Below are 27,997 nucleotides of genomic sequence, written 5' to 3' on the forward strand. Positions count from 1 at the left end.
GTTAAACTTTTTCTCAAATTGTACAAAAAAAAGTCAGATAAACCAGCTGGGTTATTTGTAGTTTTAATAGTTTTCTCAAAACAGCACATTAGTTATTTTAGTATCAAAATGGATAGCTAAAACGGGTTCAAACCCGTAACAAAATAGTATTCTAGGACTTCTCAAGGTGTTATTCAGTAGAAAGCGGTCTTCAGTATGTTCGCACTTCCTGCTGAGCCACTTCCAAAAGGATCTGCAGCTGCTTGCTCAAGTAGTCTGGGGGAAAGAAAAGAGAGTTGTGTTGAAAAGGATTTGGATTCTGGCAATACTCAAGATAAAACATGTCAAATTCCTTCTCTTTGTTACAGTACAAAACATCACTTTTATACAAAGGGCTACATCCAAATCTTACCGTTGCTGCATTCTCTGCTAAAACTTTTACAAAAGGACAAGTGTGCAGATTTAGGTGTGACCTACCGAAGAAGCGTCTCCATGAATGGGGCAGGCGGTAGCGGTAGACGGTCAGATAGTACACTGGGACCCCGGTCAGGGTGAGTGCACAGCTGATCCCTGTGTTCCAGGGGTCCGAGTACAGAGAGAGACCCACAATGAAGAAGCAGACCACGGTGAAGGTGACCGCGATGACCAGTGGCACCTTTGGGTGAAAATAAAACAGGTCAGTTTGCTTTATTGTGGAGATGTCTGCAGTTTGACACACTAACCTATTATTCTCTCATTATTATTATTAAGCTAATTTTCTGCAACATTTAGCTTATTGTGCTTTGTTTCTTCATGCACTATTTTATTGGTTTCGTTTTATGTGTTATATGTGTGTATATATATATTGCTGGAGGGACTTAAGATGTTCATTGCCCTATCTACACTGTAGCTGCTGTTTATATGACAATAAAGCCTCTGAATCTAACCTTGAAAGGTCTTGGGTGGAGGGGGAAGCGATATCGATGGATGAGCATCCCCAAGGTTGCCAAGGCGATGAAGAACCAGCGAGAAAAGGAAGCAAAGTTGATGAGCTGGTAGAGCTCTCCTGTCATTAACATCACCACCACCATGGGGTACTGTAGACACAACACAAGTATAATGACTGATCCATACTCAGTCTGCTAAGTGATATGAAACAGACAATAGACATAATAAATATTGCAAATATGAAATGCTTTTTTAGAAAACAAGTTATTGGTTAATTAGAGATCCTCTGAAATATCACATCATTTGTGCATACAACATAAAAATACCGTGTTAAAAATGAAAATGAAAAAGTATATAATATTGCATTGTATATCAAAGACATTTTCAATTACTTCTTTATTATTATTTTTTGATTTAAAACCAAATATACATTAAGTATCCATACTTGCCCGTTGAAACAGTAGTTTGACAAAAAAACAAAACGTAAAAAGCTAACTTTATCAGCTTAACCCTTTAACTGCCGGACCAAGAAAAAAGCTATGGAAAAATTATTCGTTTGCATTTTTTTTTAATCAAATGGGCCACATATAACCACAAACCATTTTTTTTTGTTTGACTGACCACACAGTTTTGTTTTTATGAGCCTCTACCAACTGGTCGAGCTGGCCTGTTATGGTAAAAGTGCATTTTCAATAATCATCATATACAGTACAGTATTTGTATGCATCAAACTCAAATAAAAGACAAACTGAAATACATTTGTTTCTTTTATGGAAAATTAGCAATATATACAACCAGATATATTCATAAAAGATAGTGAAAAAAGTTTCAAAAACATAATAACACCTAGCTGAAGGGCTTTCTGTTCGAACCACAGTGACATCTAGAGGTTGTTTTGTGCATAACATGTCAACCAAAGGGTGAATCAGTTAAACTTTTTTATTTTTTTTCCAACAAGATATCAACACACAAAATGTGCTCTACCAAATGGTGGTGCTGGCAGTTAAAGGGTTAAGAAGACTGTGGTGGAATGTTAAATTAATAGATTGTAAGAGTATATAAGTGCTTTACCAATAACAGCACAGCAGGCAATGGTGTGTGTCTGCGGATGTGAATCATGGAAAAGATCGGAGGCCAGTGACCCTCCCTGGCTCCCACAAACAGCATCCTGCCACACAAACAGTCAAACCAAGACTTCCAATCAGGCCGTTAACATTCCTGGCTAATTTCAATCAAAAATATGTTCCTAGATTACCTCGGTGCCCCGAAGAAACCACCATTAAGCGCTCCAAGGCAGGAAAGGGCAACTAGAAAGGGAATCACAGAGGCCATTCCCTGGAGAGCACGGTTGGCAAACGTCTGCAGACACACAGGATTGGAGCATTGTAACATACAGTTTCTATTTCTCAATGATTTTCCTTTTAAATGCAAGGTAGCAGCACAGCACTGACCACAGCCACGGCTTCAGACAGCAGCAGCTCAGCAGGAGTCATCATGGTGTAATAGGCCACGTTAACAAGCACATAACAGACTGTCACCATCACCATGGAGCAGATTATTGCCAGCGGGATGTTTCTGTCAACAAGCAGTGACATATGATATTATTTATGAGTTAACAATGCCTTAACATATAGATTAAGATGGGACAGATGTTGGAGCAAATATACCTATTTGGGTTAATGACCTCTTCTGTGACAAAGTTCAGATAAAACCTAAAGGAAAAGGGGATACACAACAATTGTTTGTATTATTACTCGGTATTATAAGACAGTAAGAACACATAAAGAGGTTTTAAGCCGTCATTCATACTGCGATAAAATATTCTTACCATCCACCGTAGGCATATAGGCCATTATAGAATGCCAGCGGCAACCTATCCAGTGTTATTGACTCAACTTCAAAACCGTTCTGGAAGTTCTCAGTTTTTCCTGGAAAGAAAAAAGAAGAACATGAATTGATGATCATTTAACAGCTGGAGAGACATCTGTATCCTCATAAGGAAACAATTACACCCTCCCACCTTTGGCCAGTGCGATGAAACCGGGAACGATGATAAGGACCAGAGCAAACATCTTGATAAAAGTCAAGGTGACCTGTGTGCGGGAGGCCATGGTCACACTCCAGCAGTTCACCACCACCACAAACGCTACAGACACACAAAGACAAACATATAGAAAAACAGAAGGTTATGACTATGTTTATGTATAGCCATGTCGGGTAATGGTGGATAGAAGACAGAGGTATAAAAGTACTTACTCAATCCCAAGATGCTGACAAGTTTGATCAGTACTGTGGGAGCATCACAGGGTGCATAGAACGGCTCCACCACATAGCGGCCAAACGCCAGGGACACATAGGAAGCCACAGAAGGCCTGGACATAAAAAAATGTTGTTAAGTAGTCTGAATTAATTGATAAAAAATGTTTTTCTTTCTTTCGTCATTTTCTTCCCTGGTTATACAGGCTACTCACTTAATGTTACACTCAAAAGGAGGGTACAATACAAAAATACCAGACGCAGTCAACGGCTAACTATGCAAACATTCAGACTGTCACCCAAATTAAAGTCATTAAATGTGAATACATTTAAAATGGACAAACCTGATGAAAAAGAACTCAGCCCAGAGTCGTAAAAAGGCAGGCAGTGGCCCCAGTGTCTCCAGTAGATAAGTGTAGTGGCCCCCTGATTTTGTGAAGCTGGTGCCCAGTTCAGCATAGCACAGGGCCCCTAATGGAACAGAGAGCAGCAGATTAAAGGTAATTCATTTAATCAAAACCATTTGTGAGGTGTAGAGTCACCAATCAGTGTTATTGTTTGAATTAGACACATTATATCATGATGTGGAATGCAATTTTTTCCAAATATATAAATGTTTTGTCAGGCCCGTGAGTATTGTATGTAATGTATTAATTTCAGAATTATTTTTATTCATTCTTTTATTTATTTAGGCAAGTATTTATTCAAGCATTTGTACCTCAATAAACCTAATTTCTTTGATTATCAATTTTTTTCAAAATGTGCAAAAGGTTCACATCATGGAGATTGAGTTGCTACATCGTCAATTATTTTAGTTGTTACTTTTAATAATTGATGGATTGAAAATGCATTGACAGACATCTTAAAAGCAAATTGACACCAAGATGAAACAAATAAAAAAAGTGAAATAGCCTGCTGTGACGGAGCGGGTCACAGAGTGACTGACTCCGCCACTGACAGCCGACACACACACACACACACACACACACACACACACACACACACAAACACACCACACACACACACCAAACATTTCTTGCTCTCTTCCTAAAAATTAACCATGCAATTTATTATTTATTGTGCGATTGTGAATTTGTTAAATGATTTTGTTAAGAGGTGGTTAACCTGTTTATGTTTGGATCGGATTTTTTATGTTGACAACGTGGTTTGAGTTGATCGTGTCACCTGTGGACGGTGTGCCTGTGGGAGGGGACATGGGTTCAAAAGGGACGGTGTTGGTTCCTTGTGGTAGTGAGGACTGTGAAACTCGGAAGAATGTTGCAGAGAAGGCAACAGCTGGGACGTGGTCGGGTTTTTTTTTGCAGAGAAGGCAACAGCCAGAACACATCTACTCTGAAGAGTGATGGACGGCCTTTGTCTTTTATTTTGTTTGTTTAAGGTGTGCTGTTTCGTTATTTTATTTTTGATGCTGTTATTAAAGTGTGTTGGAGCTCAACCCAACCGACTAAGCCATTTTTTGAACGGACAATTGAACCCCGTCACACCTACCTACTAAATGCTACCATTATTGTAATAATCGTACTTCCTAGTTCTATAGCAAAAGGAATTATACTACATTTATTTTTAAAGGATTAACAGTTTTTAAATAGTTTGTGTGTTTTTTGTTTCCTAAAACATTCCATTCCATGATGTACCAAATATACAATTAGTTAACAAATGCATAATTCTGTTCATGGTTCAAGGACAGGTAATGCAAAATAGAGTTAACCATCAGGCTTCTTACCAAACAAGGAAAGGACCCCACACAGCGCCCAGACCAGCAGAGAGAGCCCCACGCTGCCACTGTTTATCAGGACCCCCTTTGGAGCGATGAAGATCCCACTGCCCACCACCGTGCCGATGATGAAGCACACGGCAGGCAGCATGCCGATCTGTCTCCGAAGGTGCACCACCTCCTCTTCTGTCTTCTCTTTCTCATCATCCTCTTTCTTCACTTGTGTCACGTCCATTTCTCTTTGGATGTAGATCCCTCTCAAACTGACCACACTTTAGTTTTCCTAATTCTGATACACCCACATTGTATATCGTCCTGCAAACTGAAGTTCTTACCTCTATTTTTTTCTCCTTAACAGGGTATTGTTGCTCAACAACCAAACAGCAGCAGAATCTTAATTGCTTCCACCAGCAACAGTCCTGTTTGGGTATCCAGCTCCTGGACACACATTGGCAGCAGTAGCAGTAGCGAGAGGCAACACTGGCCTCATGTCCCCCTCTTCCCCCAAACTACCCCACATGATTTTCTCCCCTTATTGGCCCTAAACCCAACCGCCCAGTCTGAGCGGGGAACAAAGCCAGCACTCTTGCAAGCTTCAGTCAGTTAATCACCACAGTGTATTGTACTGCTGGTATGTGTGCTGTGCTCTTATATGTGTGTACAGCTTGATGGAGGCCTCTAGGGGAAAAGGGTGAGGGTGGTGTAGAGGCAGCTGGATACTCTGCAGGGGGGCTTCTTTCAACAACAGCATTCATCTTGTCCCCTGATGGCTCTGGTTTACAAGTGGTTTGATGTTAAGATTAGTCTTTTCCACAGCTTGCATACACATGCGGCTTTTGCTAAATCTAAGCTATGTCTGCAATATTTCTACCAAGATGAAAAAGCTCTCTATACTGAGGCCACTATTGGCTTGTTTTCCCCTGTTTCCACTCGAGAGATCACAGCATGGATGTCAGTTTTACTTTATCAACGATGTTGTGTTTGTTAAAATTCCTCCACACCCAGCACGCACAAAGGAGTTCATCTGGTTACAGTTTATCAAGTGAGACCAATTGGATCAGACCAGATTTGAGATTGGAGAGGTCATTTTGATTTATTAAACAAATAAAACCAAAAGTTGATGTAGAATATACTGCAGGACTTTTTTTATGGCACTCATGTGTCAGGATCATGTGATGTTTGATGTTAAAAGGCCAAGAAGCAGAGTCATGCAGAAAGGGGGATGTTTGTGGGAATGTCCTGCTGCTAAAGCCAATAAACATGTAACATTCATCAAGTAACACTGAGTTTTAAACTCTAATACAGGACATTCACACCAAGCCTATACAGTTGACAACGGTTACTAATGATGCTTTTTAATATCCTGCACATTGCACCCAATAAAAGATGCATAAGATGTATACTGAGAGGTCATCTTTATTGTAGTACTCTAGCAACACAAGGGAAGTTGTTGCATCTATATATAAAATCTGTTATTGACATCTATCTCCTGCATACATCATGATGTATGTTTAAAAACTGTACTAGTTAGATATTACTCAACGAGAAAATTGGAATTCAGATGATTCTAATATTTGGATTTGTATTAAAACATAGGAAAAGTGTTGCCATTCATTGGAGATTTACGATTGTGGCAATATTCTTATGATATAATGAATAATACAATCAAAAACAATCAACAGTCTTGAATTCAACCTAATTTGTTTGCAAGAACATTGTATTGCACAAACTACATAATATTATTGAAGATCTATACTAATACATCTCACTTTGACCAGCAGATGGAACTAAACTTCCTACCTACAGGAATACATTGACTCTGAATAGGCTGCACCCGGTTTTCCTTCCAGAAGATGGCGACCTAATCCCTCACCAGATATTAATGATCTCTCACACATTTACTTATTCTCTATCTGTCCCAGGTAAGGCCCTGGGGAATCTTGAGTATCACACTGGGAAATCCCAGGGCAGGTCTGAATTTAGCCCCTCTTTGAGTGGGTAACCCTGCCATAGGCTCACACATCAGCCCCAGGAGATGTGAGCCCAACTCCCCTTCTGTTTTCCAGCTGACCTCCCAAGATCCCTGCCCAGTCAAGGGGATCTTCCCTCACAACTGTTTATCCCATAGGATATAGGATTTAAAAGCACACGAAGGCTTCACAGTAACGTTAGGGACATTTACATTTTGATTTGATGGGCTATGAATTCCCTCAGGAGAAATTTAAAAAGGGAAAAGGTATGTGAAATTCAATATTAAGCACTAGGCAAATTTGACCGTGCTTTTCATACAATAAAATATGAACAACAGCTGAAATTTGAACACATGGCTCTTTGATTAGGTTCGGAATCTATGATAGAATCCAATGTAATAATCATCTTCTTATGGAGTATCCCTCTCAAGGTAATCACAGAGAGAAAATAATCCTCCATAGGGCCTACTGTCCACATATAGAGACATTGCCTTTGGCAACCGGCTGAGGTCTTTACATGCATAGAACAAGTCTTGAATCCCCCAATTACAAGCCCTATTATAACATAGAATGTGTGTGTGTGTGTGTGTGTGTGTGTGTGTGTGTGTGTGTGCAGCCATCCTGGGAATTAATTAACCCACATAATTGGCTAATACAGTCTGTGCTACCTTCAGGACTTGAAGTAACATTAAGTTACTGTAACAAAGTAGTTTTCTTTTAACTTTTTTAGTGATTATTTTATTATTATTTATTTCCCAACTTTAATATGTGCTTTTTTAATTAGTATAGGGTTATGGTTGGCTTAGCATTACCTCCGCATAGTTTAAAAAGGGGTCCAAAGCTTAAACATATAACCAATTGTATGCACCACCTAGCTAGCACGCTAAGTGACCCAAATCAAACATAGGTGCACACCGGTGTGCTCTGGCTAGCATGCTAAATGCTAACATGCCTACAGCTCAAGCAGAGCAGAGCCTCATTCAGCTGGAAATGTTTGAAAAGTTTTAGGACAAGTGGGAGAAGAGGCCGAGTGGACTGGTTATACTGGGAAAGAGGGGCCAACTGGACCGTTTATATTATACATTGAGAATGGACCAGGAGAGAAGTTGAACCTGGAGCAAGTTTTGGAGGACTTCCTGGTGTAGACTTTCAGAATGCCGTCCACACAGGTGAGTACAAAAACACTAGCAAAAAGCTTTCGTTTGTTTGTGCTCTACACATTTATTACAATATATGTTTTTATATGCTTTAAGTTTCGTTTATTGCTGAATCTGTGGAATTTATACCGTTTATCTCTGAATTGGCTGCTTTGGTGATGCTTTATTCTGCTGTTGAGTCCTTTAAGAATTGTCATGCTATTAAATGTATGTTGCTTTTACTTGTTGGACCTGCTCTTTTCTCGCTAGACTTTTTATTAATTATTTAGATTTATGTTTAATATTCTGAGTTTTGTCTCTTTTTCTGGTTAATTTAAGTGAGGCTGCATTCAAGGTGTAACTTGTGGATTTGTAATTGATTGGATGCACAGGCTGCAAAGTGCCCTCAATTGAAATGACATTTTGGTTTGGACAAAACAGCTCTGTGGTGTAATGTTGTTTCCAATAGTATAAAGGTCTATCATCATCAATCATATTGCAACACTGAGTAATAGAATCCTTCTTCAAATGTAGTATACTTTTCCAGACCTCTTTCAATCCCTGCATGCTATACAAAAAAATAGACCTAACGAATTTTCATATCCCAAAACAACACAAACAGATCAAGGCCTTAACACTCATACAAACATACGCATCAGGAACTGCTATCAGGTCTTTTTAGAGAAAAAGGTGTCTTTTGATTGCAAATGAGTAAAGGTCAGTTCAATTAATTATATACAGTATGTTGATAAATAGTACTGCAATTTTCAGCAAATGTCAGAAGTGTCACTTAAGTATAACCTCTTACATTTAGATACAGGAGATACATTTAAATCAACAAGTCTTGATTTCGATGTAATGGGGAGTTACGTGATGATTCCTCAATTTGATTGCATGGATTCTTAAGGGGAGCCTTTTTTAAACTGACACAGCAAAGATAGGCAAATTCTCCCACACCACGTCGCTCCTCCGCTCCCTTCACTGGCTTCCGGTAACTGCTAGAATCCACTTCAAGACACTGGTACTTGCGTACCATGCTGCGAATGGATCTGGCCCTTCCTACATCCAGGACATGGTTAAACCGTACACCCCAGCACGTGCACTCCGCTCTGCATCAGCCAAACAGCTCGCTGCACCCGCACTGCGAGGGGGACCCAAGTTCCTATCAGCAAAAAAACGTGGGTTTGCTATCCTGGCTCCAAAATGGAGGAATGAGCTCCCCATTGACATCAGGACAGCAGAAAGCTTACACATCTTCCGGCGCAGACTGAAAACTCATCTCTTTCGACTCCACTTCGAGCGATAGAACAATTAACAAAGCACTTGTATACTAATAAAGGACTGGCTTATCTAAAGCCAGTTGAGTAGCACTTGAAATGTTTTAGCTCTATGAAACCTGATGTACTTATATGTTTCTGTTTTCTTCAAGTTTGTACTTTGTTGGTCGAACGCACTTATTGTAAGTCGCTTTGGATAAAAGCGTCAGCTAAATGCAATGTAATGCAAGGCAAGTTTATTTATATATCACTTTTCAACACAAGGCAATTCAAAGTGCTTTACAAAAAATGAAAGACATTAACAAAATGGCCTTTAAAGTCAGTCATTAAAAAGAAAAGTTAATAAAATAAACATTAAAAGAAAAAATACATGGATAAAAGTTACAGTGCAGTCTAAGATATGAATAGTTCAATTTAAAAGCAGCGACAAAAAGAAAAGTCTTCAGCCTGGATTTAAGAGTAGTAAGAGTTGCAGCGGACCTGCAGGTTTCTTGGAGTTTGTTCCAGATATTTGGATAGGTAAAAAGCAGGACCTACCTTTTTTATGTTTCAGAACTTCTTGAAAACAAAAACTGCTTTACAGAGTTACTGTTGATCAAAGCTAGCATAAACCTGGCTCAAATCAAAATCCAGTTGTGAAAACCTTCATGACAATGTTCAATTTGAATTCAGGATGTTGCACAGTCATAGATGTTGCTGTTAGCATTCATGTCATGTCCAATGTTATTGCCCTGATTCCTCTCACACTCATACACACTCCACCTCAAGTGTTTCAAATATAACTTGTGAATGGTCTTGGGAAGAGGATCATTACATCAGATGACACACATAATACATGATGGATAGGGATGTATTGATACTGTTGAGACAAATGCAAATGACAGTTAATAGCAGCCCACTGTAGCTTGTACAATTTAAGTAGCTTAAAGAAGTGCATTCTCTAATAACAGTGCTGCGGATGAGAGAAATACTTATAAAGACAGAAGTGACAACAATGTAAAAGAAGCCATGTTGTTGTTGCATTTTGGGGTAAGCTCCACAGCAGATTGTCACCATGGGTTCACTAGCCTGTAGACAAACAAGAAAGGCTGCGATTCAAAGCTTTCTCTGGGATTTAGAGGTCTTCTCAGTATCTGAAGTGTAAATAAACAGCACCGGCTCTGTAGCGGCCCTGATACGGAACCCCACTGTCCAGAAGCCAAGACATGGAGCAACCCGTTTGAAAAAACAGAAGAAAGGAACAATACATTATCCTTGTCCGACTCCCAGAAGCAAATATCTCCCTCTCTCTCTCTAATCTCCTTTTCTTTCGGTTTTATGCTGTCATTTTCTCTCTGTACAGTAACTGAACTGGTTCCTGCACAGACATTCTGAGAAGTTGGATGCTGAGGGGCGGACAGCATTAGTGTTACCAGGGGCACGAGAAAATCCTCCACTGAAGGGGCGGCGGTGCCATGAAGAAGGCCAAAGCTGGATGCTGAGGGGCGGACAGCAAATCACCACCAAATCCACCCCCTTTTCATTTACCAGGGGCACGAGATTCTGGCGGGTGTGGATGGAGGGGTTTAGTCCGAGGGGGGTGTGCTTAAGCGCGGGTCCCCGGGTACTCACGGTGCGCAAGGTTATGGATGTGTGAGTTTTTAAAGGGTTTGCTGTTACTCATCAGGCCGCCCTGTGATGCTTTTAGGTCGGACATGGTGAAGAGGGTTTCCCGGTCTCTTTCCTGGATGATGAAAATAAGGAGAACCTCCAGCACAGCAGGGTTGGTGCCATGAAGAAGGCCGAAGATGGATGCTGATGGGCGGACAGCAAAGCACCACAAAATCCATCCCCTTTTAATATTACCAGGGGCACAAGGTTCTGGCGGGTGTGGATGGAGGGCTTTATTCCGAGGGGGGTGTGTTTAAGTGCGGGTCCCCGGGTACTCACGTTGCATAAGCATGAAAAATATAGTTTGCACTTAATTTTGTACACTAACAACTCGATGTTGTAACTGCAGACTATGAGTTTAAATTGGGTACACATCTAAGATTGTAGAAAGATAATTAATTGCTCACAGTAAAACAAATGGCGAAATACATAAAGAGGAATTCACATCAAATAGGCGCATTAGTGACTTATTCTTACATAACCGCTGGGTTATAAAGTAGTAGGGAATAGTTTTAGCAGAGGTATTTTACCGCACAACATGCAGCAGAGTTGTGAGCCTCTGAGCCCAGCGGCCGCATGACGGAGCCCGGCCAACGCTTAGAGTGGCACAGGGGAACAGTTTGCGGAGTTGATTCTTAATACGTACTCTTACCTTAACCACATTTAACAGAATTGCTTCGGTAAGCTCTTGATGTAAACTTTGCCCAACTCCATTTGCTCGACAAAATAGACTACATGAGCACGACAGGACTGAGTCCAACTTTAACAGCAGTAATGGCGCTAGCATGCATTAAAATATCTGTTCCGTTCAAAACAGTGAATACAAGAAAAGTAAATAACACTTGCTAGTTAAAAAGCAGTAATTAATAACTCAGGTGGTATGCTTACTTGTTTTACGATGATTTGAATAGGATCCAACGCAAACTCGTGTCCAACTGCCGAAGAATCGCTGCAAAGAGGAACCGGAAGTCTCACACCGCGGTATTCTCGTTTGAGGGCGTGGCATGGCCGTGGCGTTGACAAAAGCATTTTTATGCAGTTTTCCAAAACGTATTTATAAGAAAGTTCAGAAAATGTGATATTAATTTACAAATTAATGAGTTCTTAAAACATGTTCTCATTGTTGCTTAAGTGTTACATATTCAAACGCACATTGAAAAAATAATAATTTAGGGCAAGTAAATTACATACAAAAATTGAGTTTTGTTGACTTCACCATCGGACCTGTTTTTACAGTGCATGTGAAAAATGTAAAGAATTCTGATTTAACATTTGTGTTGTGTTGCAACTTTTGTCCTGGTTTGACTGTTAATAAAATGTATTTAATTGTGTGGAAAATAGACATAATTTACACAAAATTAAACCTTAGTTTTGAGTTAAAAGGGTAAACATAAACAGTTACTTTTGACGAGATCAGAAGAACATTTCTTAAAGGATAATCACGGACTGCATGTCATAGTTCAAAGTTTACTGAGGATACTGTTTTGAAACCACCTCAAATATTTAACGGCAGTACATAATGTCACCAGATGCTATTCTTTTAAATAAAACAAAGACAATTTGATGATCATTATCTCATTAAAAACACTTCAAAATGATTCAAATTTAACCCAAAGACAACAGGAAGGTTAAAAGCTGTCTTCTTTTCTTTTTCTCTTTTCCATCTGTACTTTTCCGTACTGGCAGTTATTTCCTAACCTTAAATGAAAATGAAGTATACCTATGGAATTGAGTTGTTGACCAACATCAATCTGATCTTGAAGAATTCACAATCTAACAAGCATTATGTTGTAGAAGAGGCGCTCAATAATAATCTCAGAACATTCCTTTAAATTACATTTAGTTTGCAGGAAACAACAACCTTTCTTTATTAGCATTTAATTCCCCAAAATATCCAGAGTAGCTTTTTTTTGAGTGACATTAGAACTGCTGGTGCTCTCATTGTATCTTGATCTAATCTCCCCAAAGCCAAGTATGCAATCTAAAGATTACTGTGCTGATGCTACTGTGGTGAACCTTTTGTCCACTGAGCGGTGACTCAGACAGGAGAGCGTGCGTCACCAGAGGGATGGATTCCCCCAAGTTACTTACAATGCATTGATATCTTTGCGTCAAAGTTCGATATACACTTCTAATATTACAATTATTGATGATTAAACCTTTTTGTATAATAAATATGACAGTTTTGTCTATCAGTGAGTCATTAAACAAAACCTATGAAAAATGTGATTCAGTGTTCATCAAAAATAATGAAAACAATTAATAATTCATCACCTTCACCATGAAACAGCTGGCTGTGACTACACTCATTTGTCCTAAATGTACTTTGCTGTCATGAATGGCACCCTGAGTTATGACTGTTATTGTCATCTCTAAATGTTTGCATTATTTTGAATGATATCAGTCCATATCAATGTCATCCGTCATTACAAGAGCCTCAGCATGGCACGGACACTGATTTATCTACAAGGTCTATGATCTTTATACAGACATTCATGACTATAGTCAACAATTCTATTTTCACTGGGGTGTAGCATGGCAGAGACACATGCACTCAGGTATCCATAGGAGACAGTGCTATTTACACCCGAACATACATTTGATTTTGTTTTGAATCTATAGGTATTTCTGAAATATCAATTGTAGCTTCACTACAATTGGACATGATTTTTTGAGCGTGCTTTGGTGCTTAATTGCATAATTCTTTGCTTTACGGCATGATGTGACGAGGGGAGGAGGGAAAGGGGATTTGTGGCGGCTTTCTATTTTCAACCGGGTGCGAACAGGCCCTCCATTTTTTTGATTCAGAAATGGAGCTTTAGTCTACACATATCATAGACATATGAGGACCTTTTTGCATCCCTCTTTTCCCTCTTTCTAGATTAAGTTATTATCATTTCAGCACACTTTTAAACCTATCCTAGCAGTTATAAGCACTACTGTATATAGTTAATATAGGATCGACACTTTAATGTGGTTGTAAGCAGACAAGTATTATGTAAATATAAGTGTTTATTATGAAGCATCCAAGACCAAAACACATGTTTAAACAGTTTTAAAACCTTGTTTGTCTATAAAATAAAAAGTATTTTTCCTTTTTGCTTTTAAACTTCACAAATGCTCTTCATCAGTTATGGATGTAATCATCTTGTGAAGACTACATGATGTCCATCCATTTATGAAGACTGATATTTTTGGAGTCTCTGAAAAAAGCAACAGGAATAACTGGTCAAGAATGTTTTGTAAAAGCGACATTTCTTTAGTATCTTCTTAAGACGATTTTACACAGCCTGTGAAATATACTTAAATAAATAGAAACCAATTTTGTTTTGGCACCCCTCTATATAAAGGTAATGTTCCCAAGTGCTCCACAGAGGACTCATTTATGAATTTATGACCGTTTTAAAGCAGGAACAGTCTCATTGCAACACAACACATTGCTTTTTAAAGCTAATTCTCACTTAATAGATATTGATCTAGTCCGATCTGTAATTACATCACATTACTTCCTCTGTGATAGACTGCAGGGTGGCAGACTTGTCTCTACTAACCTCCTCTCATGCTGCCACTGCACAGATATGATGATAAGCTCTATGGTAATGTTAAAGAATCTGGCTGGATGTCAAGGTGTACAAATGCACTAAAACACTGCAATAAAAATGAAGCGCTGTGACAAGCTGTTAGCAGAGGGGACTGATACCACCTGTCTGTCCAAACAACTTTAGACTAGTTCACACTTCTAGCTTTTAGTACACAAGCAGTTTCCATTTTATTTTTGTTATGTTTACTTTGTAATTTGACTAAAAAGTAGGCTGATTCAATGCAAGAACACATGGAGGGACAGGCATGTTGGCATGCTAATTGTCAAGGCTTCATTACTGTGCGTCTTTGCACTGATGATGTTGTTGAAGGCAGTTAGCTCTTTGAACCAACCAGAAATAATGTGGGTAAATTCTCTTATTGCTGATTAAGTTATAATTTGACATACCAAGTTTCAAACTCTAGGAAAAGAACGTCATTGTTTATGTAAAACTGAGTTAAAAGTTAAAGATTTCAGCATTAAGAGTCATCTCATTTTTCTCTCCATCTGTACTTTTTCCTTTCTGGTTGAGGGTTTCGAAGATGATTTGAACTATAATATAGTAATTTCATAACCTTAAGCAAGAAGACCTTTTTGCAGACTTGAACCAAATGGATTAAGACAGTCAAGACAGTCTCGCAGATGGGGGTGCTGAAGAAGTCACCATGGTGATGTGGCTATGGTTTTGACTAGCTGTTTTGGTTGATAAAACGTTCCTATTCTGGTGTTGCAATGAGGTAAAAGAATTGCCGCCAACCTGAAAAACAGCAATACACTGCACATTGAGGGCACTAATCTGTGAGGCTTTGTTGAGCAGACATTGGCATGAGAGCTTTCTTATCGCATTCATCTGGACAAGGGCTGACCTAGCAGATCATGCTGATGGACGTCGACTGCAGGACGTTCGCTTTGTGACCTGCATTGTCTGGCCAGGTAAATTATCTAAGCCCAAACTGCTGGAGAGGAACCGCCCGGGGAAAGAAAGAAAAATAGAGAGTCAGAAGAGTTGTTGCCCCCATGAATAGACCTCCCCTCTATTACACTTTGGATTGGACCCTAATGACATTACTCTCTTCGGAAACACATCTTTCAAACCCTTGGTGCGAAAAACAAACCCAGTCCCCACGAGAAAAGCAGATAAATCACCTGTTTTTCCTCATGATTAAAGCCAACATGAGGAGCTTTTCATGTTGCTGTCAGACTGCAGAACAGATCTGTTGAACTGTTTAATCCAGCTATAAGGCTCTGTCAAATGTCATCAACTTAAACTCAACATGTTGTTTGCCTTATTGGTGTAGAGATTTGAAGTGCTAACCTACTAACTTGATGCTCTTTTACTGTCATCTTTACCTCTGTGCAAATTACTAATTGAGTATGTATTTAAATGCATCTCTTGAATTCCAGGTGTTTGCTGTCCAACACTTGAAAGTTATAGCTGATTTTCTTTTCTTGGCTGTCTGCTGAACTTTTGTGATGCAGGTCAGTTTCCTACTGATTCATCCTTGTTCTTTCTAAGCTAATCTACCTGTAAATAGTTTAATTGATGTTCTCATCAAACTTGGAAAGACAACACACAAGCATTCTTTTAAGACATAACATGATATGGTATTATGTTTGTGGGCTTTTGCAGGCTGCTGCACAAAATAATTGACCCTTCCAATGTTGATTTACTGCTACCAACCTTACATTTATACCATACAATACAGTGATACCTTAACTTCAGCTCAAGTCTGAAATTGTTATTGCATCGCAGCTCTATGAACAATATAAACAGCGCCAAGACAAGAAGCAAATGAATAGCACTAAACATTTAATCACAATTTGTTCAAGCCCCTTTAGCGTACATTTGATTTAGGATTAAACGCCTTTTTCTATTTACTTTTGTCTAATGCTGAAAACAGTGCTCTTGTAGTGTAATCTTATTACCACATGTATTCCATCTCTTACAGTCCCAGATGTCTTCTTCTTCTCAACACATAATATCCTCTGTTTTACCCCCCGTCCCTGTGTTCCTTTCGGTTCTCACAGATGCCACATATTGCCAGACAGCTTGTAGAAAAAGCTCCCTGATAAGCTGTGATGAGAGTGTGATGGCTGATCCACTGTGGCACTTTATTACCTAAAGGGGCGTTTTCCTCTCGTCTCAGTGTGCTCAATCAATGTAAATCTGTCCAGCCAGGGAATTTATGTCCTACATGATGAAGTGCATTGCTTCACTGGGCTGCATTCATTTGACAGGGCTGTGATGTGATGTAGACGACACCCCTTTTTTTGTGTGCAAAATAAGTGAGGCATACAAATGCACTATAAATCGCCCAGTCTATTTTTAGAACCCTAGAGCTACAGGTCTCCTAATGTTACAGTATTTATTTTTTCCCTCACATTTGCTACATTACTTCTACCTCAGTTCATCAGAATGACCACAGTGCTGTGCCAGTGTACTCCTCTGTGCTGACCAGAGCGGAGAGAGAACCAGTTGCTAGGAGACACCTCCTCCCTGCTCAATGGATGTGTGTGTGTGTGTGTGTGTGTGTGTGTGTGTGTGTGTGTGTGTGTGTGTGTGTGTGTGTGTGTGTGTGTGTGTGTGTGTGTGTGTGTGTGTGTGTGTGTGTGTGTGTGTGTGTGTGTGTGTGTGTGTGTGTGTGTGTGTGTGTGTGTGTGTGTGTGTGTGTGTGTGTGTGTGTGTGTGTTGGAGAGAGAGACAGTAAATGAGACAGAGTTCGATTCTGAATAAGAGTAACGATTAATGACCATGGCCGATTAACAAGAATTTCATACTAATTATTGTCTAAAATACTAACACCTTTTTGCTAAATTGCAGTTTCATAAACGAATGAAAGCAAAGGTGAAATATTATAAACTGTATCTCCCACAGGTACAAGTATGGTGTATGTCCTCTGCAAAACTCTTATTTGAACTTCATACATTACCCTCTTCTTCATTTGTTAAAATAACATTTCAGTTGCAAGCAGACATTTTGTTAGTTTGATCTCTTAGCAGCTGCACTGGACCCAGTCCCATAGAGGGAGATCCCAAAATTCAAGTGTAATCAAACAAGGTGCAAAGAAGCGCCTTCACTGCCATGTTGGATCTCCTTTGAGGGAATGCCTTTTCATTGATTTGCCCTTGATTGCTTAGTTACGTTAAATCAAGAAAATCCGACTTGGATTAAACACATTTTTCTCTTGTGGGAGAGGGAGGACAGCCTTTTTCTTGTTTTAATATAAACTGATGATTCATCTTGCAGCAAATCCCACAAAGTCCGCCTGCGTGATAACACAACATGGTATGTATAGACATGGCAGTTTTTTGGACTTTAGAACCTGTGCTTCTACTCCACACTTCAGAGAGAAATATTATTATTTTATCTTCACTGCATTTAATTGCCAAATGCATTTAATACATTCATAGAACATGTACTATTCTGAAAATGGGTCTGAAATTGTTGGCACTTAAATACTTTTTGAAGTAGTGCTTTTGTACTTTTACTAAAGTAACATGTTGATTGCATGACTTTACTCCTCAGACTCTTTTTACATTATGGTTCTACTTTACTTTCTTTTAAGTGAAATATGTGAGTATGTCTTTGATCACTGGGTTGAGGCAGCGAATAAGACCTATGTTCTGCTCATTTAGCTTTTACACCACCGTGATTGTCTGTTATCAATAATAACAAATGGTAGTTTTATTCACCCTTGTCTTAATGCACTCTCATGCATCTCTTATGACTTCCCTTCTGCCTTTATAAGCTGATCCTTGTCCCCTGAGCCTCTCTGTGTTTATATTTGTGTTCAGTTCCTTCTGTTGCCATGCCGCGCTGTGAAGCAAAGGTTAACTCTAACACATTGTCTCCGCTGGAGTTGCTGCAGGAGAAGCTGTGCTGCAGTTAGCAGGGTGTGAAGTCAACTCGCTCAAAGAGTTCATAGTTGGATGTGATGCAAAAGTGTGAATGGGACATTGTTGTCATTGTACAAGTGACTTTCTCATTCGATCTCAATAAACTTTACTTCCTCTTTGGACCTGCCATTATATGTATGGCCATGAAAATGTGTTGCTGTCTCTATTAAATACTCCTGATCAGATCAAATTACTCCAATCACATATTAGAGTAAAACCTTCAAACAATTGCTCTGTGAACATGGTCTGAGGTAGAGGTCCTATTTATTTCCAATATATTCCGACCGCAGCTATCTTGGTTACTTGACGTCACCAGGGTGTAGAATCATCCGTTAATTGGACGAGACACAGGGATTGTCTATTGAATATTTGTGATGTCGAGTTCTGCGCTCGTAAAAACCAGAGAGCCCCATTTATGAAACACACACTTCATAACAGAGATAAAATCACAGTCTCTATGGTGAAGTTCACAGAAACAAAACACTGATTACGCTCCAGTGCCTTGTAGTACGAAGCAGGATTTCCGCTTAGCGAGGTAACTTCAGGGTTAACTCCGGGTTTCCGGTGTTGTGTCAAATTATGCACCCCGTAGTGAAATGCACCCCTTGACACGGGAACGCGCATTTGAACGTATAGTCCGCTATTCTATGTTGTCTTTTTGATGGTCGGATCGTCAAATCCTGGATTTTTCATTCGTCACTTATTTTTTAGTTACATTTGTATTTAATATATGTTTTATGTTTTTAATTGTGACGTCCTGTCTGTATGCTTGTACTTGTGCTTTACAATGTTGTTTATTTTTACATCAAGTGCTTGAGGGTGGGATTAATAGAAACATTTGGAAACCTGGTTGCCACGATATGCACCCCTTGCTATCTCTGACAATAAACGTGTCACATACATGAAACTTGCAGTAACCGGATCAAAGTAACATTACGTACAGTCCGCTGCACTGTGAGTGCAGACGTCAATGTGTGTCCCGTTATCATTCATATCACATCATAATGTAGGCCTATCATATATTTCCTTATCTGAGTCAGCTTCTTGAGCCGTATGTGACACTCACAGTGTCACATACTATGCAGAAGTATTATTTTAAGCAACACATTAAGTTGACGAAACACTCGAGTCAAATGTCCTAATTAAAGTCTGTTCCACTCATGTCTTGGACGGGGCAGTGATATACTAAACCTGTTAATGTAGGCATTCTAACACTTTTTTTTTTTACCAGCTGTATTCACCTACAGTATGTGGCTTTTATCCTGGATAAAGTGTTTAAGTCATGGATGTTTAAAGTTTAACGTCTTCATATTTGTCTAATATTATAGTTGACTTTTCATTCAGGAAGTATAACACTGCGCTGTCAGTACGCTTGTCCCTGTTTGTGATTGGTCAAATGTTGCTAACCCTGCCCCTTTCACGTGAATGCACTAATAGCCGGACAGAGAAACCCTGGCTTGAGTTACCGAGTTGATAACCAGCGTCGTAGGACCGCTTAGCGAGATTGCGTTTGTTAGGGTTAGTTAAGCCAGATAACTCAAACATATCCAGGGTACTGCTTCGTAGTACAGGGCACTGTTCATCTCCGCTAACACTCAGATATTATCAGTGATCAACTGGAGAACAACATTTAGCATCCAGCTATTGAGGCTCTGAATCTGTTAAACATGCACTTGAAATTGAAGACATAACCACTTAAAAGATTTGGAGAAGTACTTATTATATTCCCATGTTTGTAACCAACCGTTAAAGGGGACCTATCATGCAAAATGCACTTTTTGATGTCTTTTATACATAAATATGTGTCCCCGGTGTGTCAGGGAACTCACGCAGTTTCAGAAAATAGACATATTTCGGGGCAGAGCAACTCTGCCCCGAAATATGTCTAAAATACTGATGTTTATTCATGCACGATGCCCCCTGTTTCTGACTGGCTGGTCCTGATATCTGTATCGCACGGCAGTAGAGCGTGGAGTCCGGAGTGCTCTGTTAGGGGGTACTCTGTAACTTGTATTGGTGTTTTTTTACCATTAAAATCAGATTATTGTTATAACTTTTATTCCGGTGTTTTGAACTCCTTCTTTTATTAATCTGACCAGCCTCATCTAACGGACGGCGCGGAGCGGAGGTGGGCTTTAAGCCACCACCACTGTGTTTACTCCGACAGTGTGAAGAAGCAGGAAATAAAAAGGAACTCAACTTGTGGTATAACCGGCGAGAGAGAAAGCCTTTGAGCTGCATACTGTTTCAGAAATAATCCTTGATAATCCATAATATGGTGTTTCATCACCGCAGTATCTGCCGGTAGAATCTCCCGCATGTTTTTTATATATCTGAGACCTACTGTATGATATTGCCTAAAAATAGCATGATAGGTGACCTTTAAGATATATTTGATATTGTGATATTTACTGGAAATTATGTATATCTCCATGGCATTTCTTCTTCCAGCTATCTTTTTTAGGTGTTTGAAGTCAAACGAGGAAGTTTGCTATTCCTAACTCTTTTTTAAACTTCACATATTACCCATTACTCATCCCTGAGCAGCAGAAAACTGGACTTTCGAGAAAAGTGGAACAAAAACAACCTGCCAGTTAGGACATTTCATAGAAAACAGTATTCAGTTAGGACAAAGTTTAAAGGACATTATGTACTAAACTATATTTGAATAGTTTGTACCGTTTTGTTAGGATGAGGAATAAAACACCAACTTAAACCACCCTACAGTGTTAATGTACTGTCACGGAAACTCTATGAGAGGCCGTCTAGCTCACAGCTCATACTTGGTCTTACAAACAATATCAGAATCTCACACATACACCATTAAACTCTTGTATACATATTGCTAAACACTTTTATTCGCACAATCATACTCTCTTTCACACACTTTTGTCTGGGTCATAAATCAAACTTACTTACATACCAAACTGTATTTTCTTAGAAACACTATTATTCCCAATTACATACAACACCATACTACAATATAATACTCTAGTAGTGTATGCAAGATAGAACACTTTGTGTGTGGGAAAGAATGATAGTGTATGTGAGAGAGGAATTGTAGTATGTATGAGGGTATAGTAGTGTGTGTGAGAGAGGATGATGATGATGATAATCCTTACACTTACAGTCATTGCTTTCTGAAGGACTTGACCCTTTTACTCTTCAGGTTGCATAGGGAAAATTAGTAGTAGTCTACTGCCATTGTGGGAGGTATCTGTCAAACAAAAAAAAGTAGAGCCAATCAGGAACTGAGAATTTAGTCCAACTTCCTTTTCAATCAAACTCACTTCCTTTTCAATCATACTCTCTCACACACACAACTATTCTTATGCACACACCCTATCATTCTGTTTTATACACATACCTAGGAAGGAATGACAGTACGTTAAAGACGGTGATGCTGTGTGTGAAAGAATCTGGTGGTGTACATGTGAGATTCTGATATTGTTTGTAAGACCAAGTATGAGTTGTGAGCTAGACGGCCTCTCATAAAACTCTGATTAGCTTTGTGTTGTCCTGTTGAGGACTAATGCATGTTTCTGCTCTTACTGTTTTAGTTCACTTTCACACCTCTCACCGTCATCCACACTGTAGGCAGCACTAAATGGAAAAGTAGCGACCAACTGATGAAAGACGTGGAGCATTTAGTGGATCATTCAATCAATGAGTAATGATACATTTAAAAAAATACTCATTCCCTCTTTGTACAACCACAATTCAATTGTGTCATTGCTCTCCATTTGTGTAGAACTGAGTGTGATCAAACCAAGAACTCATTCATTCATAGCAATCTTTGTCAGGTCTTTTCAACTCTTTCTTCTTACTTACCATGAACCTGTGTGCTGACTCATAAAGCCTTTTTCTTTTTTCAATACATTGAAAATCTGCCAGGTTCATTATCAAAAAAAGTGCAGTTCTTGTGCATAGTGTAAAGATTAATACTTCACATTATGCACAATAATCTTCATAAACCCATTTATGTGCCACTGATGTTTGGTTTAAATGGAAAATATGACGTTTTACACAATTAGAAGACATATTTTCCTGGCAGGTGAGACAGTAAAAAGGAAAAGGTCATTTACAAGACGAGACAGGAAGTCAAACATCACTAGATGAGTGGACTGTGGAATACAGTCCAGATTTGGTCTCACAAGTTGTCAAGCTGTCAACAACCCTGTAGTCTCCGATCAATAACACCGCTGTTTGAACTCCATCGTTGTCTGATTGATGGAGAACTGTCAACCTGTCCATCTTTACAGTGTTGGTGTCAGTGGGGGGGAATAAAGTATGCATAGCTTGCATGACAGATTCCGAGGCATATCCATAATCAATACCTAATGTGAGGTAGTTGGAATGATTTGTCTTCTTCTTTTAAGATGTAAGTAAATTGACTTTTTTATTAATCCCTCGTGGGGAAATTGTTTCTCTGCATTTGACCCATCCTAGTGTTAGGAGCAGTGTGCTGCCATTTTGAACGGCGCCAGGGGAGCGAGAGGGAGCGGGAGGGAACGTGCCTTGCTCAGGGACACCTGAGCAAAGCAGAGCAAGTGAACGGTAGCACTTGGTCTTGCCGGGACTTGACTTGCCACCAAGTACTTTTCATGTGCTTCGATCCTGACCTATGAATCAATAATCATTTTTCCATATTTAATGTTTTAGACCATCTTTAACCATGTTAAAAGCAGTACATTGTGTTTTTCAGTAGTCTCTCTATTTCCTTAAGAGTATCCACCCTGTAGTCAGCTTTTCCTTCGCTCTCTGCGAAACAGCAGAGCATATTTAAGCACCAAATATATAAATGCAAATTGACAGCAGCTCTTCCCACATAATTACTATCTTATATATGTGAGTCAATTGTGTTTGAGAGGCTGTGAAATATGGGTTATATCAGACACTATGACAGCAACTACTGTATACTTTTAGCTGACCATTGGCTTTCATTTTATACTACCAGGAAAAAAAAGATCTGAGAATATGCTTATTGGAAAAACTTAAGGGGTGGAATAGCATCAATCACATCAAATAAAAATAGTTACAAAGATTCTGTACCAGATGGCATTTAGAAAAGAACATTTGCAAAAACCTTCCCTCCCATCCCCAGTGATAGAACATTTAGAAGACAACGGATAAACTTAATTAGCATTGCTTTTTAGTTGCAAATTGTATTATATGAAGTCAATTTGGTCTCTATTTATTGTAAAGTGAATGGCGCCGCTGAAAACACCTTAAGTCTTCATAAGTTATTCAGTTCTAATAAAAAAGCAGTTTATTGGAATGAAACAGGAAGATGTTCAGATAAATCTAACATAGATTACCAAGAAAATCCACTTTAAATGATATCTGATTGATATATCAATCTAAATGATGTCACTGTGATACTCAACATCACACCGCCAGACTTGAAACAAAGGAGTTATCACAAAGCTGGTGCACGAGCTCTCACAGGTAGAGATACAATATTATAAATCTGATATCTGACATAATGGAATAAGTCATGAGCAGAAAAGGAAAGAGAGTAAATGTGGAGCTTTTCTTCTTGCCAGCCTCTATTGATTCTCCTCCTTCCTGTGAGAAAGGCTTGACCAGAAAGTAGTCATGAATAAATCATGTGGCAGCAAAGCATGAAAGAAAATATTGAAATGAGGACTCAAAATGGCTAAAGGTGAGCAGATAGAGCAAGATCTGCTAACTTCTCTGTTTCTCCAGTACAAACTCAAGACTTCCCCTGCTGCGTTTTCTTCTCCCTGAATCCATGTGATCACCTGACCAGCTCTGTCTGAGGGATGGATTGACAGAGTTGCCTTTTCCCACCAGGCGTGCTGTAGGATTGGCTTAAAAGGCTTCACTGAGAGCCTGGCTGTGGGGCTGGAGTACACTGACGGCTTATTGACATTCAGCTTGGCCAATGCAGCTGACCTTTGCTTCTCCATACGTTATTCTGCTGTTAATGAGGAGAAAGGTCGATTTCTTCCCCAATCCCAGAGCTATGTGTTTTCTTTCTAATTGGCGAGCTGCTATTCCTGCAAAACGGCGGCGAAGAAGGACTGTAGCCATGTGGTTAGGATCTGTCTGGGATATCTGAACCAAGAGGTTGATATTTCAACTTAGACATTAGCATCGGTATCCAATCATAAGTCTGATCACCGTAGCACTTGGAGACACAGGCTGTAAATATACAGGAATGAACCCGACCCCGGTCTAATGCCGCCTCGGGTCGATGGAGTCTGACCTGCCATGATTAAGTGGGTAATGTTCCGGCCTTTAAAATGCATTTAGCTTTCTTCCTGCTGTGTTCCTGGATGCTCTCCAGGGAACGACCTTCCACCTCTGGAGGAGATGACTTTGAAGTGCCGTGTTGTCCTGAGCATTCAGCGTCAGGCCTCCAATTTAGATTTGCAAATGTATCATTGGCAATGACAACATACCAAGCTGTCGCCAATTATTCCAAAAGCAGCATCCTGGTTTCTAATTTGCCTTTTTCTTTCCTATCTTGTAGCTCTATACTTGTATACGCACATACATAAGAATGGTATTGATATATTCTTATGTGACCCCTGGCGAGAAAAAACACATTTCCCAAAATGTCTACTTAAAGTTTATTTGTTGGTGAAATTGTCTTCTGGTTATTCTCAAAGCAGGCATATTATATTAGACTGCAGCCTCGTAAAATCTAACGGAAGCCTGCGGACAGTGGTGGGCTCAATCTTTATTTCTAGTCTGAGGAATTCTAAAGACTTTCTCTTTAAATGCCGCCCCCAGCCCTTCCTTTTTAAAACCCCCCCCCCATATTAAATCATCCAGGTGAGAAAATGGAAAAGGAGAGTCTCCTGTGTTAGGAAACTCAAACGAAATGTAGGATACAGCAGAACTGAGAGAAGTACATGTATTTGTCATCAAGGCATCGGAAGACTATATGATATTGAATTGTTCAAAATCAGAGCAAAACTCTACGTGACAGTGAAGAGGATTGTGGCTCTAAGTTGATTTCCCTTATTGTATTAACTCAGAGATTCTTTTGAGGGACAGTGGGGGTTTACTGGAAAGTGACTGATAGCGTGGAGTCCTAGGAAGTAGTCTGAGCCCAGTGTATCTGTCAGATTCTTGGCACAGCGAGCACAGAGAGCTCTAGAGGCGGCTTGGCAGACACAATCACAGTTGTTGGCCTGGAAGGAAACAATTCATAGCAGTTCTGATCATTCCTCTGATCAGCATAGTCTTCCCCTGTTGTCATGGAATTGTAAATCAAATAAGCATTTTCTTTGCCATGTAATTATTTTTCCAAAGCCATTAATGATTATTTTAAGCAAGTGTATCCCTCCAACTGTGGAGCTTAACACCCAGAATATTAGAATATAACACAATAGAAACACAGACACACGTGGGATTGAGGTTACACATTATATTGTTGTAGAACAGTATAAGAGACATATTTCTCGTGACAATCAGTCAGTAGCAAGTGTCTCAAGACTTGGAGAATCGTTCAGGTTATCTGTCACCCAAGGGACATTTGGTCCAATCAATGCTTCCTTATGAAAGTGTTTCATGAGAATTTCTCCAGCAGGAAACACACTGATATTAGAAAACCAGACCGTCATGATACAAAGGTTATCCTGCATTGATTAATTATCATCTATCCTTTCATCTATTCATTTTCCAAAACTAACTACACACCACTTTGGTGAACTGACCCTTCAAGAACTTCTCGGACCCAAATGAAACTAAATGGTATAATTGCTCTGGGTTCCACCCCGAAGGCTACAGAGTGGTACGAGCCAAACGTCAATAAGTGTTGATGTGCTTGTTTGCTTACTGTCGCTGCTGATCCCCCTCTGCAGTGATATCTCTTGATTACATGTCGACATCACATGACATGTCGCATTGAACAGGGCTTCGCTCTCATTTCATGCCTGAAGGCTTTGGCTAATTAGCCTTTCTGTTTCATTCTAAACTTTTCCACACCCAAGACGACTAAATCAGCCTGCCAGGGCCTGTAATTTATACTTCCGCTGAGAGTAATAAATATAAAGTGTCCAGTGCTGCCGATGCTGGAGGAGGGATGTTCTTTTAGGTCTATTGGAGGAGAATGGAAGTTCCTTGGCAGCGGTTTCGAGGAATGCTTCCCTGTTGTTTTGGATGAGTCACAATTATCAGCTCATTCATTAACTCTGTGATTCATTCATCATTCTGTCAGTTTGACCGTCTGTTTCTTCATTTATCCCTTTCTCTGATGCTTTTTCTAGGCTCATTTGAATGAATTGTCCTGCCTTTTTTTATTTGAAACTATTTTCACCAGTCCCTAAGGTCAAAGAAAGACAGTTTTTAATCAAAAGATCCCGCTTCTTGTCCCTTAAGAAGCACTCCTGCTCCCATTTATCACCTCCTGCAGACTTCTTTTTCTGTTTGTAGTATCCAACCAGTGCTCCATCCAGGTCTTTAACCCTAGCCAATTACAGCTTCAACTGTTGCTACATCTCTTATTCCATTTGTACACTCCAGAGATTCTCCTCGGCATCACTTTCAGCCCTAGAAACCGTTCTTCGCCAAAACCCCCCCAAAGCCCCCAGACGAAGATGCCAAAGCTTCTTCCCCCGCAACAGCGTAAATAACCAGTCTAGCACTGGTGAAATTCGCTGGTTTCCAGTCTCTAAGGACCCAATGTGTATCCTGCCCTTGATATCCCTTGAATTATTTATATCTGCTGCCAATCTGGCCTCTCAGCAGGCCCAAGACACTTTGCCTTTGAAATGGAGAGCACACAACATTCAGGAGGAAATAATGCATTGTTCAGAAGACAGTGGGGCCACTCGGGCATTTCATACATGCCATCTGTTGAAAAAATCATTTTATGTCGCTTAAATGACCAAGCAGGTGGTTTAAGCAGTTTGCAAAACCTCAATAGCTGTCTGGTAATTGTTAAGAGTCGACCAGGGGGATTTTTTTTTTAGAAATATAGATTGTTTTAATCGCTTTGAGAATAGGAAGGAATACTTCCATTCACTCAAAATATATGATTTGACTTGAGTGGATAACCATTCATTGCCTCAATGCATACTCCCATGATGCACCAGACAGGTGGTCCATCATTCTGCCAAACCATAGGAATCACTGCAGGTGGGAGTACAAGGCCCTCTGACATTAGCCTCATAAAACCTTTATGGGGACGCCATCCATCAGCTGTCGGCTGAACAGAGCAGAGAGTCCTTGAGGGGGGGGTTCTTATCCACGATAGACCCTGCGATCGTGTTTATCCCACATAACAAGATTCATGTGAAAGATGTCAGACACGATGCTGCGACAAGCTGGGTGTCTGGGGAAGAGATTTCTAAACGGGGGGGGGGGGGGGGGGGCGATACAGTTTTTTTATTTTGGTATGGACAGTGATTTTGACTAACCGCTCAAAGCAGTGCTACTGGGCGGTAGTCGTTGAGGCTGGTGATTTTTGTCTTTTTGGGGACAGGAACGTTGTTGGAGTGTTTGAAACATGTGGGGACTACAGACTGCAGCAGGGACCTGTTGAAGATGTCTGTGAACACCTCTGCCAGTTGAACTGCACACACCCTGAGAACACGGCCAGGGATGCCATCAGG

The 27,997-nt window shown here is 39.8% G+C and overlaps 1 protein-coding gene and 1 long non-coding RNA gene across 3 annotated transcripts; one reads left to right on the forward strand and one right to left on the reverse strand.

Moving 5' to 3' along the window:
- Positions 1 to 47: 47 nt before the first annotated feature.
- LOC307021647 (cystine/glutamate transporter) lies at positions 48 to 12,208 on the reverse strand. Of its 2 annotated transcripts, none has more exons than XM_079653974.1 (12): positions 11,819 to 12,208; positions 3,507 to 3,633; positions 3,163 to 3,278; positions 2,927 to 3,052; positions 2,735 to 2,834; positions 2,574 to 2,618; positions 2,358 to 2,481; positions 2,162 to 2,265; positions 1,978 to 2,074; positions 906 to 1,055; positions 457 to 634; positions 48 to 255 (listed from the first exon to the last, which is right to left on the reverse strand). In XM_079653974.1, exons 1-12 carry the CDS (start codon positions 11,934 to 11,936, stop codon positions 191 to 193), a joined length of 1,350 nt encoding a protein of 449 aa, XP_079510100.1. In that variant the 5' UTR covers positions 11,937 to 12,208; the 3' UTR covers positions 48 to 190. The 2 variants fall into 2 exon arrangements, with proteins under 2 accessions (XP_079510100.1, XP_079510099.1); XM_079653973.1 differs by lacking the exon at positions 11,819 to 12,208 and adding an exon at positions 4,907 to 5,364.
- On the forward strand, positions 7,738 to 11,812 carry LOC307021649. The gene is made up of 3 exons (XR_013803217.1): positions 7,738 to 8,036; positions 10,623 to 10,829; positions 10,968 to 11,812. It is a non-coding gene; the product is annotated as an uncharacterized lncRNA (long non-coding RNA).
- Positions 12,209 to 27,997: the final 15,789 nt, after the last annotated feature.

Source organism: Notothenia rossii, assembly GCF_949606895.1.
Source record: "Notothenia rossii genome assembly, chromosome: 10".
Taxonomy (NCBI): domain Eukaryota; kingdom Metazoa; phylum Chordata; class Actinopteri; order Perciformes; family Nototheniidae; genus Notothenia; species Notothenia rossii.